The sequence below is a fragment of the Nematocida displodere genome (genome assembly GCF_001642395.1).
Source record: "Nematocida displodere strain JUm2807 chromosome Unknown 1, whole genome shotgun sequence".
Lineage (NCBI taxonomy): Eukaryota > Fungi > Microsporidia > Nematocida > Nematocida displodere.
Window position 1 is genome coordinate 35641 of NW_027138130.1, and position 13369 is coordinate 49009.

The window sequence follows — 13369 nt, forward strand, 5'->3', positions numbered from 1 at the left end:
CGAAGAAAATAAACCGTTTAATTATTATGGGGTGCTCCAAGTATCCCTACCATGCACTGGTCCATGCACTGGCCCATGCACCGGTCCACCCGAAACAGGCCCGAGACAGACCCCGAGACAGACCCCGAGACAGGCCCGAGACCCTAAAAGTTCTGGAAGTATAGCTTTTGTGTTTCATCAGCGATGGGCTCACCAGGGGATAGTGTGGGGTCTTCACTAGTGAACTCTGGGTCAAAGTTAAGAGTTTCGGCAATCTCTGGGGCCCACTCAAGCTTCTCTTCTTTGTTTTTGAGCTTGCTCCACTCAACGCCTTCAAAATATGGGTGCTTCTTGATCTGGGTAATCGACCGATTGCCCAGGCGATTTTCAGGGTTTTTTTCCAGAAGCGAGAGAATGAGGTTTTTAATAGGTTCTGGAACGCTTTCTATCTCTTCGGGGTCGTCTTGCTCTATTGCATGCCTGATTTTCTGAACTGTCTCCCCAGTAAACGGCGACTTCTTCATAACAAGCTGGTACGCAACCACCCCAAGACTCCACCAGTCCACGCTCTTAGTGTACACCCCAGCAATCATCTCTGGGGCCACTGTGTCAATGGTTCCACAGAACGTGTGCGCAATGCCGTTTTTGGCCCCGATGGAGCACAGACTAAAGTCTGTTATTTTTACATGCCCGTCTTCGTCCACTAGAACGTTAGCTAGTTTGAGGTTCCTGTAAATAACGTTGTTTTTGTGGAGAAACTCAACCCCCAGGATGATTTCTGCCAGTATCTGCCGCACGGTGTTCTCTGTGAAAACTGTGCGCTGGATGTGGTAGTAGAGATCGCCTCCAGCCACAAACTCAATAATGAAGAACACGTGGGTGTCCGTTTGGAAGTATCCTTGCAGCTGCGCGAGAAAGGGATTCTTTGAGCCTTTGGTCATGTCCAAACACTTTCTCTCAATTTCCAAGTATTCGGTGATGTCATTGACAATGGCTGCCTCTTTTTTTATCGCTTTCAGAGCTACTTTCTGGTTGCGCCAGTTGCAGAGGTAGATCTTTCCATAGGCTGTGCCCCCAATCTGTGCCTGAAACTCAAACTCATTCAGGGTAATTTGGTCCTCAATGGGCTCAAGTCTTCGCGGGGCTGGGGTGTAGGTGATCAGGCTGGTCCGGAGCTCTTCGCTAATGCCGCACGACTTGAAGACCATTGCCTTGCAGTCGGTGTGGTACGTCAGGTGGCAAATGGTGCACTCCAGAGCCTCTGAAAACAGGCTTATTTTCTCTCCGCAGTGGCTGCACCAAATAAGCGAGTGTGTCTTTGTTTCTTTTAGGTCGTGCGCCACTGCGTATCTCTTGGTCGGCTTGGACCGGTCTTCTGGGGCGGCTTCAGGCTCTTTTGTGACTTTGGTGGTTCTGTCAGCTATTTCGGCATCGTCTTCGGGCTTTTCCCGAATTTCAACGGCTGCCAGGATAATCCCAAGCCTCTCTTTTCTGATTTTCTCGCGCTCTCTTTCGAGGCGCTGGATCGCCTCCTCCTTCTGCTGCTTCTTGGCGTACTCCACACAGACAAAAAAGATCTTGGAGAGACACTTCATATGGCAGGTGTACTTGCACCAGTCGCAGCGGAAGTAGAGCGTTTCTTCTTTCCCGTTGCTGCAAATCTCGCAGTAGTAGCTGTTCATGTTTTCTAGCTTCCTCATGTTGTGTCCTGCGACTCTTTTGGTGAAAATGGCAACCTCAGCGCGTTGAAGACCTTTTTTTTGGAGTATGCACTTCCCAAAAGAGATGGCAAGGTTGCTGTGGTCTGTCATTGTGAAAAAAAACGTCTTTTTCCCTTTGTCTTCGGCATCCACCAGATCCTCAACCGGGAAAAAGATCCACCCAACCATGACGTCCTTTTCCGAGCGGATCTCTATTTCGACATGGCAGACCTCCTCAAAGCTGAAAGATACGGCCCTTCCCTCGCCTATCTCTGACTCTGCTATGGTGGCAACTGGTGCGTTTTTCAGGTATACAATGATCTGGGAGTTGTGGTGGAGCGGGTTTTTGGTATTCAGCTCAATAATGGTCATTTGCATGGTTCCTGTGCGCTTGTCGTTTTTTTCGCTGAGCTGGTCGTCTTTCTGAGCGCTTTCCTGGTGGACTGTCCCCGTGTCTCCGCTGGCATCCTCAACGTACTCTTTGATGCTCTCAACCTGGCAAGTGATGAAATAGACCTTTCTCTGCACGTACTCGATGCAGCTTTCAAGTTCCGGGCCTTTTTCAGCCGTTTGGATCGTTTTGTACCCTTTGAGCAGGTTTTTCTCCTGGGCCAGCTTCTGTTGCAGCACCTTCATCCGGCTAAGGTCTCTCTGCTCCCAGCACTCCAGGATGGTTGCTGGAGAGGCTCTCCCGTCAAGGTGTCCAAGTAGCGGGTTTTCAGCACACAGATTTTCTATTTGGAACCGGGCTGCCTCTGCCTCCTCCCCTGACAGGGCTGGGAGAAGACTTTTCAGTTTTTCTATCATTTTCAGGCTGCTTTCCTTCTTTTTTTTCATCTAAGGAAATTGCCCTTCTGTTTGTTTAAGATGAAGGTTTCGGTGGCCATTGGAGGAATAGCCTCCAAGCTAAAACACGTTTTAGAAACTGTTTCAGACCCCACAATCACTGGAAAGCACGCGAAAGAGCTTGTTGAGAGAATTATTGCTCCCCTCCACACATTTTCGCAAAACACTCCTGAATCGTCTTCTTTGAAGCACCCGCCCGCACCTACCACCGCCTTTACTGGCATAGATGATGATCCGTGCATCTACCGCCTGATTGTCGAGTGTCTCTGTGAAAAAGGGGCTCTTGCAAGCGCCGAGGCCCTTCTGGAGGAAATTGGCGGCATGGAGCACGCCAAAGAGAAAGCTGGCGCAGTCTCGATTTACAGCGTGTACAACCCGTGGTCTGAGATACTTTCTCTCCCAATGACCAAAACTCTTGAGCTCAAGCCTGCAAAAGAAACCAGGTGGGAAGACACCCTCAAACTTGCATCTGCCCACCTGCAGCAAACTAAACAGGACGCGTTTGGCCATAACGACTTTTTTTGCATCTTATACGACCTGATCAGGCCGTACCTGGAAATGGAAAAAAACAGCACCATCAAAAACGAAGAAAAAGAACAAGAAAGACTGCATGCGTTTGCCCAGATAAAAAAGCGTCTGTTTGTAGACAATGCCTCCTTCCTCTTCCTGTCTGAGACCACCTCAGCTATTTTCCACAGTAGGTCAAAAGAGTACCACCTGATTCTTTCTCTTCTTGGGCTACTTGTTTCCCCACTGAAGGGAACGGAGATGAAAAGAATCTACGCCGCCAGAAGCCTCTCCACTGACAGCGCCGCCGAAAAAAGAAAGATTTCTCTTGACCTGCTCTACTTCATTGGCAAGAAGATGGAAAGCACCAACATCAACCCTTATGGCGAGCAGTGTGAGCTTCTTGAGTCGGCTGTGCCATCTTCTCTCTCCTTCCACTCTTCCTTCTTCTGCCCCGTCCTAAGAACTGAGTGCAGTGTAGACAATCCCCCCAGCCTTCTTTCTTGTGGCCACGTCATCAGCACCAAGGCAATTGAGAAAATAGTAGCCTACAAAGGCTCTGTCTTTAAATGTCCATACTGTCCGCAAGAAGTGCACTTCCAAGATATCATTAGACTCAATTTATCTCAATAACCCGAAAATCTCGAAAACCCGAAAACCCGAAAACCTCGCAAGCCCGAAAACCCGAAAACCCGAACAAAACCCACATTAGGGCCGCGCCAAGCCCGCGCCAGGCAGGGCCATCCCCCAATCCATAATCCTGGACAAGCTACTGGTTTCTTCCTGGTGGCTGGTGTACTTAGCTGTTGACCACCTAAATAAATGTTCATTAAGCTCTTCTATGCCTGGCGCAAAGGCGGAAAGACTGGGTTTTTGCTTGCTGCAGAGGCTTGATAGGTTTTGGGAGGGGTCGGGCACGTGGGTCCACCTGGCTTCTGTTTCCACCTGGCACCTGAGAGACCACTCAATAACCATCAGTATAGTGGTGAGCGAGAAGGCTACCGGCTCTGAAAACTTGAGAGTTACCTTTGGGACCGCGTTGTGCCTGAAGAACGTCTTGGTCAGCTGCGGCCTGAAGGAAGGTCTGAGAAACTGTGTCTCCACCTCGTCTATTTGCAAGACAGGCATGTCCTCTTCCATTCTAAGGTCTGCCATCCAATCGCAAAGAATGCTCAGGGCAATCCTCGCCCTGTTTGTCTGGGAAAGAAGGGTGTGGGCGCCCCACAGCTCATCTGGCAAAACATCTCGCTCGGCAGAGCGGTATCCCTGGCAAAGACTTAGCTTGCAGTTCCGGATGCTTCTAAAAACTGCGTGTTTAAGCCCGGCGCACGCCCCCGGGTCTCTCATGCACAGAGAAAGGGTTTTTAGCCCCCGAAACGCTAGCAAAGAGAAGAGTATCTCCAGCGTGTTCTTGCACACATTCTCCAGCACAAGGCGCGACACTCCCACATGCCTTCGGTGTTCCAGGGCACCAGTGCTGATGCCTGGCCCACTTACCTCTACGTTCTCCACCACTATCTTTTTCAGGGTAGAAAACAGTGACACCGTATCTATTGCCACAGAAAACATGGCCCAGTGCACCACCCCTACCACTGGGTTTTTTACTGGCTTTAGACCTGGCACAGTGGCGGTGTTTGTCGTGGTTTCCGGTCTGGGCTCTGGGTGGAATTGGGTGTATGCCTCTTTTATTTGGAAGAGTCTTTTAATCCAGAACCCGTACTCTTTTTTGTTTTTGCAGAGGTTCTCTAAGACCGGGTTAAAGACCAGGCCAATAAGGTCGGTAGACTCGCCTAGCCCATAGTAGTCAACATTGCTTTTTACTCTGTCAAGAATGAGGAGTACACGAAGGTGCTCGTCGTGTGGAGGCGCCTCTTCTGCTAGCATGTCCACCCAGGCCACAAGTCTTTGGAGAGCTAGGTCAGCGTTGAAAAGCTGTCCTGAGATGGTAAACAGGCATGTGTTGGTATATTCCAGTCGTTGCATCAAATCTACAGCCACTTCTTCAGCATTGGTGTAGTAAGGCAGGTGTATTCTTGAAGGATCTGTTAGCAGAGCTTTTAAGGGTCCGCGGGCTAGTAGCTTACATGATTCATCCCAGGCCTTAATGGGCGTTTCTGTGGGCGTGCCAGTGGGGGTGCCAATGGGCAGGTCAATGGACAGGTCAATGGGGGTGTCTGTCCCAGAAGCTAGCTTTTGATCCACTAGGCCAACCAGACCTCCAGAAGGCCCCTGGCCATCCGCCATAAACGATGCAGTTTGGCAGACGTCTATGCCTACGCTCTTTGGGGAGAAGGGCCTGTTATAGAGGAAGTTTATGGCAACAACAACTAACACTAGCACCAACACACCCCGAACTGCCCAAACAACAGCTCCTGTTGCAGGGCGTATAGTGCTGGGAGCAAGGGTTCTTGTGCGCCTTGGTGGCGTAAGTCCGCCCGATAGATTGCGCATAGTTTATTATGTATCTTTTTTAGTTATTAAGGCGTGTGGATGATGGGTGTGGTTTGATGGGTGGTTTGGTGGGCGGTGGTGGGCGCAGTAGTGGTCGGTGATGTGGGTGTGGGTGGTGTGCACCCTGGGAACACACGGCTGGTTATGTTTTGGGAATGCCACAAGCCTCACAAATAGTATGGGAGGATGCATTGAGAAGTGTACATGTATGACAGGACCAGGTAGACACCTCCTTACACTCTTTGGTTATTTCAAGAAGGCTGTCTGTTTCGTTGTTAAATATCATATCTGTAAACCTAAGATCATCTCCCGAACTAACACACTCTACCAGAGCATCTGTCAGAAGACCCATGTCAGACAGAGCCAGAAGAACCTGGAAGTCAGAAATGGCCTGAAGGCTTAGGCCGTTGACTGTGGAGTCCTTCATTCTTTTCTGGAAGTGTTTTTTCAGGGCACTGGTGTCCTGGCCACGCCTGAACGGCGCTCTCTCCCCGGGAACGGAGTAGAAGAAGGTTCGGTTGGTGGTGAGGCCGTGGGTGGGGCGGACCACCAAGTACTCCACCGGGATGCTGTGCTCTCTTTTTGTCCCCTCACTGCCCGTCCACAATGCCGTTGCTGGAAAGATGGTCATGGCTGTTGGAGACTCTGAGGCTTTTAAAAGCTTGTCCGTAACTAGCTCCATTGCAAGCATGGTTCCCATAAACTCAAAAATCTCTGACTGCGTGCGAGACCCTGAAATTACCAGAGTAACAAACTTTGAGCCTTTGTTGGTGCCTTTGTCCATATCTGGAAAAAGATTTTGTAGCTTGGTGATAAAATCAACCTCTAGTCCCGTAATGAAAGGAATCTCCGTTTCTCTGAGCCGGGTGTAAGCTATACCCACAATCTCCATCTGGAGGAGCGAAAGTAGCTTGTTTAGCGATTCGTCCTTTCCACAGAGCGCGCGGTCACTCTGGTTAAGGATAAACCCGTCGGACAGGTTCTTTTGCTCGATATGAACCGTGGCAAAAACCTCTGCTTTGACGCCTTTAGCAACTTCTGTGTACTCGCTGTATCTCCCAACCAGAAGCACGGCCATTTGGGTTCTTTTCTCTCGGTAGTGGCTCACCAGCTGTTCGAGAAGGTTCCGGTCGTGCAGCTCTATGTGGTCCACCGCTCGGAACGGCTGCCGGGTAAGGGCGATTTCTTTGGGCATGCAGCGGTTGCACCGCCCATCGCTGGGGTGGGTTTTGCACAGGGGTGGCAGGTGTGTTTGCAGGTAGAGCTCTCTTCCCTGTGAGACCATGAACTCTTCATGGGCCCCCTGGGAGATGAACCGCCTGTTTTCAAAGGACTGTGACAGCCAGGAGTCTTCTGGCGCACAGTTGGCACACATGCCAGTAGGTCCGTGGGTGCATCCGGTATGCAAAGCCGGGGAGGATTTGGCTGTTGCTCGTGTTTCAGGTGTATCGGGTGTTTCGGGTGTTTCGGATGTTTCTGGTGGCGGTGCTTGTGCCTGAACCTCGTACTCAGCCGTTAGCATGTCTCCATGCTCAATGCCGTTTTCGGCGATAGACCCCTGGGATACCTCCTTTCCCTCGCGGGCAAGAGAGGTGCAGACACTTCCCGTGCGGTTGTTGATTTCTGCAACCAGGTCTGCAATTGTAGCGCCTGTTTCGACTTCTATACGCATAATTCGGTCTCTTCCCTGCACTCTAACAATCATAAAATTTCAACAAACAAAACTATTTATTGCGCTTCTTCTTTCCACCTGTCTTCTCCTCAAGCCGGGCAATCATCGCGTTCCATCTTTCGTTCCTGTTCTGTGCCGACTTTTCCAGGGCCTGGGCCAGTTCTTCGGCCTCGGCAGCCTCTTTTTGCCGCTTTTTCTGCCGCGGCTTATTGGTGAGCAGCTTTTTTCGGTAGATCGGGAAGCCTGGAAGCTCTTCCTGGGCAATGAGTTTGTCCAGGAAGGCTCGGTACCTCTCTTCCGACTCGTCCTCCCCAAGAAGCATAGCGTCCACGATCTTGGCCATGTTTCCCTTGTGTTTTCGGTAGAGAGAGACAAGTTCTTCCCTCTCCTCCAGTGAGTCCTGGTACATCGTCTTAAACCGGTCAAAAGCGTTCTTGGTGATTGTCGAGGGCTTTTTCTGCGAGGTTAGTACGTCATAGGCAGTGTTTAGCGCCATGAACCCCTCTTCTGACCCTCCTGGCCGATCAGGATGGACCTTTAGAGCAAGCCTCTTAAACGCTTTCTTTATCTCATCTGCGGTGCTGCCAACTGTGCATCCCAAAAGCGCTGCTGCTTCTTCTGGCTTCATAAGAAATTTTCTTTATTCCTCATTTGTACCCGAACCAACAGGCGTGGCTGCATCTACACTGGCACGGTCTGCAGCCTCCTCCTCCTTTGCTTCGTCCTCCCAGGCACTGAAAGGCACAAAGCTTTCCAGGATCCCACACTCTTCAAAAAGGTTGGGGAAAATCCAGAAACTTCTACCAACTGCCACCCTGATAGCCAGATTCACACAAACCCGAACGATGGAAATGCCAATTAGCAGGGCAAACAGGAAGAGGCCAACGTAGAAGAGGTACCCCGTGCCCATCCGCATAAACCTTGGCCAAATGGGGAACATTGCCAAAAGCAAGGATCCAGCCAGCACCAGAGCACTGATAAGAATGGTGAACAGCTGCGACCCCTCAACGATCCAGATGTACTCGCTCTTAACTGCAAAGTCGTAAGAAACGTCAATGGTATGCTGCTCGCCCTCTGACTTGGCCCGCACCAGGTAGTGCTGCTCCAGGAGAGTGTTCATAACGTTTCTAGCCTCTTCGCTCAGGAGCTTTTTACTGTTCATAAGGTGAATTAGCGCATCCGACCCTTTAAATACATCAACGCGCTTAATTCCGTTCAGGGTAGAGTCTTTTGTTGGCAGGTCTCGGAGGAGTTTCTCTGCCTCTTTAAGAGTGAACGTTCTGACCACTGCCCTTTTCTCTGCCATTATTTGTTTACCAAAAGAAATATTTAAATAATGGACGCGCTTGCCAGGAAAGAGTGCTGCCTGCGGATCCTTTCCATTCTAAGCGCCCTGAAGGACACTTTCCTGGAGCAGGGAGAGCTGGAAACAAACATGGCCGAAATTCACCGGCTGATTGCTCTTCTGAGAAGAGAGCAGACCTCTCCCGCCCCGGCGATTGAGAGTCTTCCAGATGCACCCGTTCCTACCTTGGTTGTTAACGGCACAGAAATAGAAAACAGTCCATCTTCAGGTATTCGCATCACAAAAACAGAGATAGCTGGTTTGGCAGAGTTTTTACGCAGCCACACCCCAAGTGCCATCGATAGATCGAACGCTTTCCACAGCACAGCCGAGTACGTTGCCGCTCTCAGCGAGGAAAGAGTCTGTCTTGGGTGTTTTAGGAGGAGCAGTCCTTACGACCTTACCATTCCCCTGGTTCTTCTGCAGAGAGGGGGGAAGGTTCTTTCCTACCACACCCATTGCTACCAGCGACTCGGACATAAAGACGCGATGTAGCAGATTGTTTGTTTATGGGGTTTATCTTCTCAAAGCTGTACAGAGGGAACACTCTTTCCATCCTGGTGCTTAAGCCGTGGCAGGCTAAGAGGTACTCCCTGGTAGATGAGTTCTTTTCATCTGTTGTTGCTGGATTCCGGGTGCTTTTCAAGTACGCGAACGAGTATATGGTCTACCACAAGATTACTGCAGCAGGAAGAACCTTCTCGGTGCTTGAGATGCACAACCATCAGAGTAGCGACGTTTTCTGGGACTGTGTTCAGAACATGCATGGTGTTATCTACTTTATAGAAAGTCTTAGCTCCACCACGATCAAAGAAGTCCTGGCGCGAATAGACAGCATCAAAGTAGCCAATCAGACGGCTGCCCTTCTTCTTGTTGTTATTTCCACTGCCCAGGCACCTGAAGACTACATCCTTTTCAAAAAAAGCGTGAAGTACCTCCTTGCTGAGAGAAGGTACCTGATAGTTGATGGACACGACCAAAAGCATCCGCACACCCAGGCCCCCATCACTAAAGATGCCATCTGCCAAGGTCTTAGTTGGATACTTGAGGAGTGGTAGTTCTCGGGGTTTCGGGGTTTCGGGTTCTCGGGATTTCGGGTTCTCGGGATTTCGGGTTTTCGAGTTTTCAGGATTTCGGGGTGCTGGGCCGTTAGGTGCTGGGGCGCGTGATGATTTATTGAAGGACCTGTGGCCCAGCCTAATCCATTCGGTAGGCTACCACGTACCCGGGTGAAGTGGCCAAAGGAATAAAGACGTTAGCCTGTCCTGGGAAAAGATACATTCCCTCCCCATCTATTTCCTCAGCAATGTTACCTGAACCATCCACTAAGCAAATACTCCCGGGATAGATGGACATAACTACCAGAAACCGCGAGGGCCGATTGAACGGATCGTTCAGAAGAAGGTACCCCCCCTTTTCCAGGCGCAGCACCAGTGCATCCACCGGTGTTCCATTCACGCCAATGATGTTAAGGTGGGCGGCGGCTCGGGCCAGGTCGGGCTCAAGCCCTCGGCAGTACATGGTGTTTAAACGGGGCACCCAGGGCAGGGCGCTGAGCACGTTCCTGAAAGGCTCCAGGGTCTCGTAGATGGGGATGGAGACCAGGGATGAGGGAAGGTCTATGGTAACCATGTCCTCGGTTGAGAAGATTTGGTGCCTATTGGTTGTGTAGGGTAGTTCTTTACTCTGTGGACAGTGGTTGGCCGAGCGTAGCCATCCAGTCAGCGCCTTTCTTTCCCCCCAGGCACTTTCCACCTCGTGGTAGGAGAGTGGGGACACTTCAAAAATCACCAAGCGATTGGCTATGGGCTCAATCCACTTGGACGGAGTAACCCCGTCGTTCTCATAAAGAACCAGACGCCCGTTAGGGCTCGGGGTACTGTGTGGGGTGCTGTGCGGGGTGCTGTGCGGGGTGCTGTGCGGGGTACTGTACGGGGTACTGTACGGGGTACTGTGCGGGGTACTGTGCGGGGTGTTGAGGTAGAAAGAGAAGGCAAACACTCTGCCCTCAACACAGTCGTCGTGTGGAAGAAGAAAGTCGCCTTGCTGATAGTACGAAGCAAATAAGTCCATTTCCTCATTTTCTGTTTCCTTTTTGAGCTTTTTAAGATCTTTGTCCATTTCCTTTCTGACACTGGTAAGAAAGCAGGCGTACTCCTTGGCATGCCGCAGCTCTGGGGACTGGTAGAAGCGAAAAAGGTCAATGTGTTTTTTCAAGAACTGGGTTGACCCATACACCCCCAGAACGTCTGCAAACACTTCGTTCGGAAGAAAGTTATCAACCACCCGGTGATAAAACGGCTCCTTGAAGCAGACACTCCCTCCACACCCCTTTTCCAGGGCACTGTCCATTGGCTTGCTTACTCCGTCTCCGTGCATAAAAAGATTTTTCTGCTACCCCTGCCCCTTATCAGCGCATCACAACGCATCACAACGCATCACCGATCACGGAGAAAATCGGGGCTAGGGGCGAAACACCTCCCTATTGGTCGCCCAGCACGGGGGTTTGGTCAGGGGGCAAAAGTATAAATAGAGATCAGAAGGGCCACCACAATGCCAATACAAGGAGGAGAGCTAAATCACAACAAAGACGAAAAGAAGCCTAACCCGAACGACAAACCCGAAGCTGAAACTAAGCCAGAGACAACCCCAGGACCCAAGCCACTAGCCAAGCCAACGGCTGACGGGCAAGCCAAAAAGCCTGAAACACAGGTCCCCAACCCCCCCAAGGCCGACGACAAAAACGCGCCTCTCAAGCCCAAGCTTTCACAGACCAACCAGCCCGAAGAAAAAGTGCCATCCAGCAAAATCTCCAACGCTCTTAACGTCAACCCAAACTCTGCCCCGGCCCCCAAGCCCAGCACTGACGCCCCCAAGCCAAGCACCTCGGCCCCCAAGCCAGGACAGCCCATTAACACCGTTTCCAAGCCTGGCACGGGCCCAGCTCCAGTCCCCAAGCCAATGGCTGGGTCCAATCCCGGAATGAAGGGGCCAACCACAGGCATGCCCCCACGGCCCAATCAAATGTCCAACCCCCGCCCGGGAGCACCCCTGGCAGAGAACAATGAAAGTAGCTCAGCTATTGTTCGGTTTTTTAGAAGGATCAAGGACGCGATCACTGGCTTCTGTTGCCAGACAGAGGACTCTCTGCGCCATGTTGCTTAATAAACCGAATAACTTTCTTTTTATTATGGAGACCAACGCACCAAGCAGCTTCGACGACTTCGCAGACACAAGCATTACTGGAGAGACGATTGACTTTTCCAGGTACAGAGGCAAGGTTTGTTTGGCCGTTAACACAGCCAGCAACTGCAAGTTAGCACCTAAAAACTTTGAGCTACTGAGAACTCTAGCCCAAAAGCACCCAAACATTGAAGCACTCCTCTTTCCCAGCCAAATCAACTCGTTCATTGACCAGGAGCATGGAGGAAGCGAGGAAACCATTGCCAGGCTGAAAGAAGAGCGGGTGTTTGCCACGTCCACAGTCTTTGCCAAAAGAAACGCCAACAACGGGGTGGACGTTCTTGGGTGGCTAGCAAACAAAGCCCGAGGCATTCTAGGGACTACCAGTCTTAAATGGAACTTTACCAAGTTCCTAATTTCAGGTAACGGGCAAAAAGTCACCCGTTTTTCACCAACTGACACCTATCAAGAAATGAAGGCAACCATTGCAGAGTACGAAAGCGAGATAGCCCAAGTACAGCCCCCAGCCAGCCCCTAGCAAGACAGCCCAGTCAGTACCCCCGAACAGTACCCCCTAGCAAGACAGCCCCCAGTCAGTACCCCCTACCAGTCAACCCCGAGAACCCGAGAACCCGAGAAACGTGTCCATCAATTACGTTTTCATTGGCCCGAACAGTTACATCTCTCCTCTTTATCTATAAATACCCGAGCGATTCTCCATGCATGCCAGAAGACACCAAGAAACAAGTGTCAGAGACAATTAACAACGCTACCAACAAAACAGGCGAGGTCTGCAAGGCGGGAGTTGCTAAAACCAAGGAGGTAGCAACAAAGATAAAAGAAGACATAACCAAACCAGCGCCAGGAACGGGAGCGGGAACTAGCCCAAAGCCCGAGCCAAGCACCTCAGACAAAGCGATTAAGAAAGTGAACGATGCCTCGGACAGTGTAAGGGGTGGCTTCTACAAAGCAACGGATGAAGCCGATAAGAAGCTGGAAAAGTCCTCAGGCTCTTTTGACAACTCAATCACTGGGAAGGCACTAAGAAAGCCATCTGAGAAGTAAATCCTTCCCAGACCCGTCCAAAAAGAGATAGCCAATAAAAGCCTGTCACTAAGCACCAATTAGCCAATGTTCTCCTGTTCCCTATAAATTCGTGACTGTTACGGAGGTAGAATGCCAAAACAAACAAACACCCCAACAGACCAGTCATCAGCCTCGGGACCATCATCCTCGGGACCTTCCTCCTCATCTAAGCCCTCGTCCTCAGGACCTTCATCCTCGGGACCTTCCTCCTCATCCAAGCCCTCATCCTCGGGACCTTCCTCCTCATCTAAGCCCTCGTCCTCAGGACCTTCATCCTCGGGACCTTCCTCCTCATCTAAGCCCTCCTCCTCAGGACCTTCATCCTCGGGACCTTCATCCTCGGGACCATCCTCCTCGGGACCTTCGTCCGACCCGTCCACCAAAGAAAAGGCATCCAATGTTGTGACCAGTACTGCTGAGGCCGTTGGAGGATTCTTTTCTTCTTTAGGGGGAAAGGTCGTTGATGTGTCCGAGGGTCTGAGAGAAGGCTTTTTGAAGGCCGTTGACGGAGTTGAAGAAAAGACCAAGAACCCAGCGAGTACTGAAAGTTCTCCTCTCGCCTCCCCCTCTGCCATGAAGGTTCCAAGCAAGTAAGTGCTA

General features: G+C 51.0%; 13 protein-coding genes across 13 annotated transcripts; 6 read left to right on the forward strand and 7 right to left on the reverse strand.

The window, feature by feature from the left end:
- Positions 1-143: 143 nt before the first annotated feature.
- On the reverse strand, positions 144-2516 carry NEDG_00032 (putative protein kinase C delta type; the record flags this gene model as incomplete). The annotated part of the gene is made up of 1 exon (XM_067687450.1): positions 144-2516. One exon carries the CDS (start codon positions 2514-2516, stop codon positions 144-146), a length of 2373 nt encoding a protein of 790 aa, XP_067545158.1.
- Positions 2517-2546: 30 nt separating this feature from the next.
- On the forward strand, positions 2547-3665 carry NEDG_00033 (uncharacterized protein; the record flags this gene model as incomplete). The annotated part of the gene is made up of 1 exon (XM_067687451.1): positions 2547-3665. The coding sequence occupies one exon, from the start codon at positions 2547-2549 to the stop codon at positions 3663-3665; it is 1119 nt and encodes a 372-aa protein (XP_067545159.1).
- Positions 3666-3740: 75 nt separating this feature from the next.
- On the reverse strand, positions 3741-5483 carry NEDG_00034 (uncharacterized protein; the record flags this gene model as incomplete). Its single annotated transcript, XM_067687452.1, has 1 exon — positions 3741-5483. One exon carries the CDS (start codon positions 5481-5483, stop codon positions 3741-3743), a length of 1743 nt encoding a protein of 580 aa, XP_067545160.1.
- Positions 5484-5625: 142 nt separating this feature from the next.
- On the reverse strand, positions 5626-7188 carry NEDG_00035 (nuclear protein localization protein 4 -like protein; the record flags this gene model as incomplete). The annotated part of the gene is made up of 1 exon (XM_067687453.1): positions 5626-7188. The coding sequence occupies one exon, from the start codon at positions 7186-7188 to the stop codon at positions 5626-5628; it is 1563 nt and encodes a 520-aa protein (XP_067545161.1).
- A 19-nt stretch (positions 7189-7207) lies between these two features.
- NEDG_00036 (DnaJ -like subfamily C member 9) lies at positions 7208-7783 on the reverse strand (the record flags this gene model as incomplete). The annotated part of the gene is made up of 1 exon (XM_067687454.1): positions 7208-7783. The coding sequence occupies one exon, from the start codon at positions 7781-7783 to the stop codon at positions 7208-7210; it is 576 nt and encodes a 191-aa protein (XP_067545162.1).
- A 12-nt stretch (positions 7784-7795) lies between these two features.
- On the reverse strand, positions 7796-8461 carry NEDG_00037 (translocation protein SEC62; the record flags this gene model as incomplete). Its single annotated transcript, XM_067687455.1, has 1 exon — positions 7796-8461. The coding sequence occupies one exon, from the start codon at positions 8459-8461 to the stop codon at positions 7796-7798; it is 666 nt and encodes a 221-aa protein (XP_067545163.1).
- A 30-nt stretch (positions 8462-8491) lies between these two features.
- Positions 8492-8995, forward strand: NEDG_00038 (uncharacterized protein; the record flags this gene model as incomplete). The annotated part of the gene is made up of 1 exon (XM_067687456.1): positions 8492-8995. The coding sequence occupies one exon, from the start codon at positions 8492-8494 to the stop codon at positions 8993-8995; it is 504 nt and encodes a 167-aa protein (XP_067545164.1).
- Positions 8996-9009: 14 nt separating this feature from the next.
- Positions 9010-9558, forward strand: NEDG_00039 (uncharacterized protein; the record flags this gene model as incomplete). The annotated part of the gene is made up of 1 exon (XM_067687457.1): positions 9010-9558. The coding sequence occupies one exon, from the start codon at positions 9010-9012 to the stop codon at positions 9556-9558; it is 549 nt and encodes a 182-aa protein (XP_067545165.1).
- A 139-nt stretch (positions 9559-9697) lies between these two features.
- NEDG_00040 (uncharacterized protein) lies at positions 9698-10879 on the reverse strand (the record flags this gene model as incomplete). Its single annotated transcript, XM_067687458.1, has 1 exon — positions 9698-10879. The coding sequence occupies one exon, from the start codon at positions 10877-10879 to the stop codon at positions 9698-9700; it is 1182 nt and encodes a 393-aa protein (XP_067545166.1).
- A 174-nt stretch (positions 10880-11053) lies between these two features.
- On the forward strand, positions 11054-11665 carry NEDG_00041 (uncharacterized protein; the record flags this gene model as incomplete). The annotated part of the gene is made up of 1 exon (XM_067687459.1): positions 11054-11665. The coding sequence occupies one exon, from the start codon at positions 11054-11056 to the stop codon at positions 11663-11665; it is 612 nt and encodes a 203-aa protein (XP_067545167.1).
- Positions 11666-11690: 25 nt separating this feature from the next.
- NEDG_00042 (glutathione peroxidase) lies at positions 11691-12221 on the forward strand (the record flags this gene model as incomplete). The annotated part of the gene is made up of 1 exon (XM_067687460.1): positions 11691-12221. One exon carries the CDS (start codon positions 11691-11693, stop codon positions 12219-12221), a length of 531 nt encoding a protein of 176 aa, XP_067545168.1.
- Positions 12222-12406: 185 nt separating this feature from the next.
- NEDG_00043 (uncharacterized protein) lies at positions 12407-12748 on the forward strand (the record flags this gene model as incomplete). Its single annotated transcript, XM_067687461.1, has 1 exon — positions 12407-12748. The coding sequence occupies one exon, from the start codon at positions 12407-12409 to the stop codon at positions 12746-12748; it is 342 nt and encodes a 113-aa protein (XP_067545169.1).
- Positions 12749-12846: 98 nt separating this feature from the next.
- On the reverse strand, positions 12847-13344 carry NEDG_00044 (uncharacterized protein; the record flags this gene model as incomplete). The annotated part of the gene is made up of 1 exon (XM_067687462.1): positions 12847-13344. The coding sequence occupies one exon, from the start codon at positions 13342-13344 to the stop codon at positions 12847-12849; it is 498 nt and encodes a 165-aa protein (XP_067545170.1).
- Between the last annotated feature and the right edge of the window lie 25 nt (positions 13345-13369).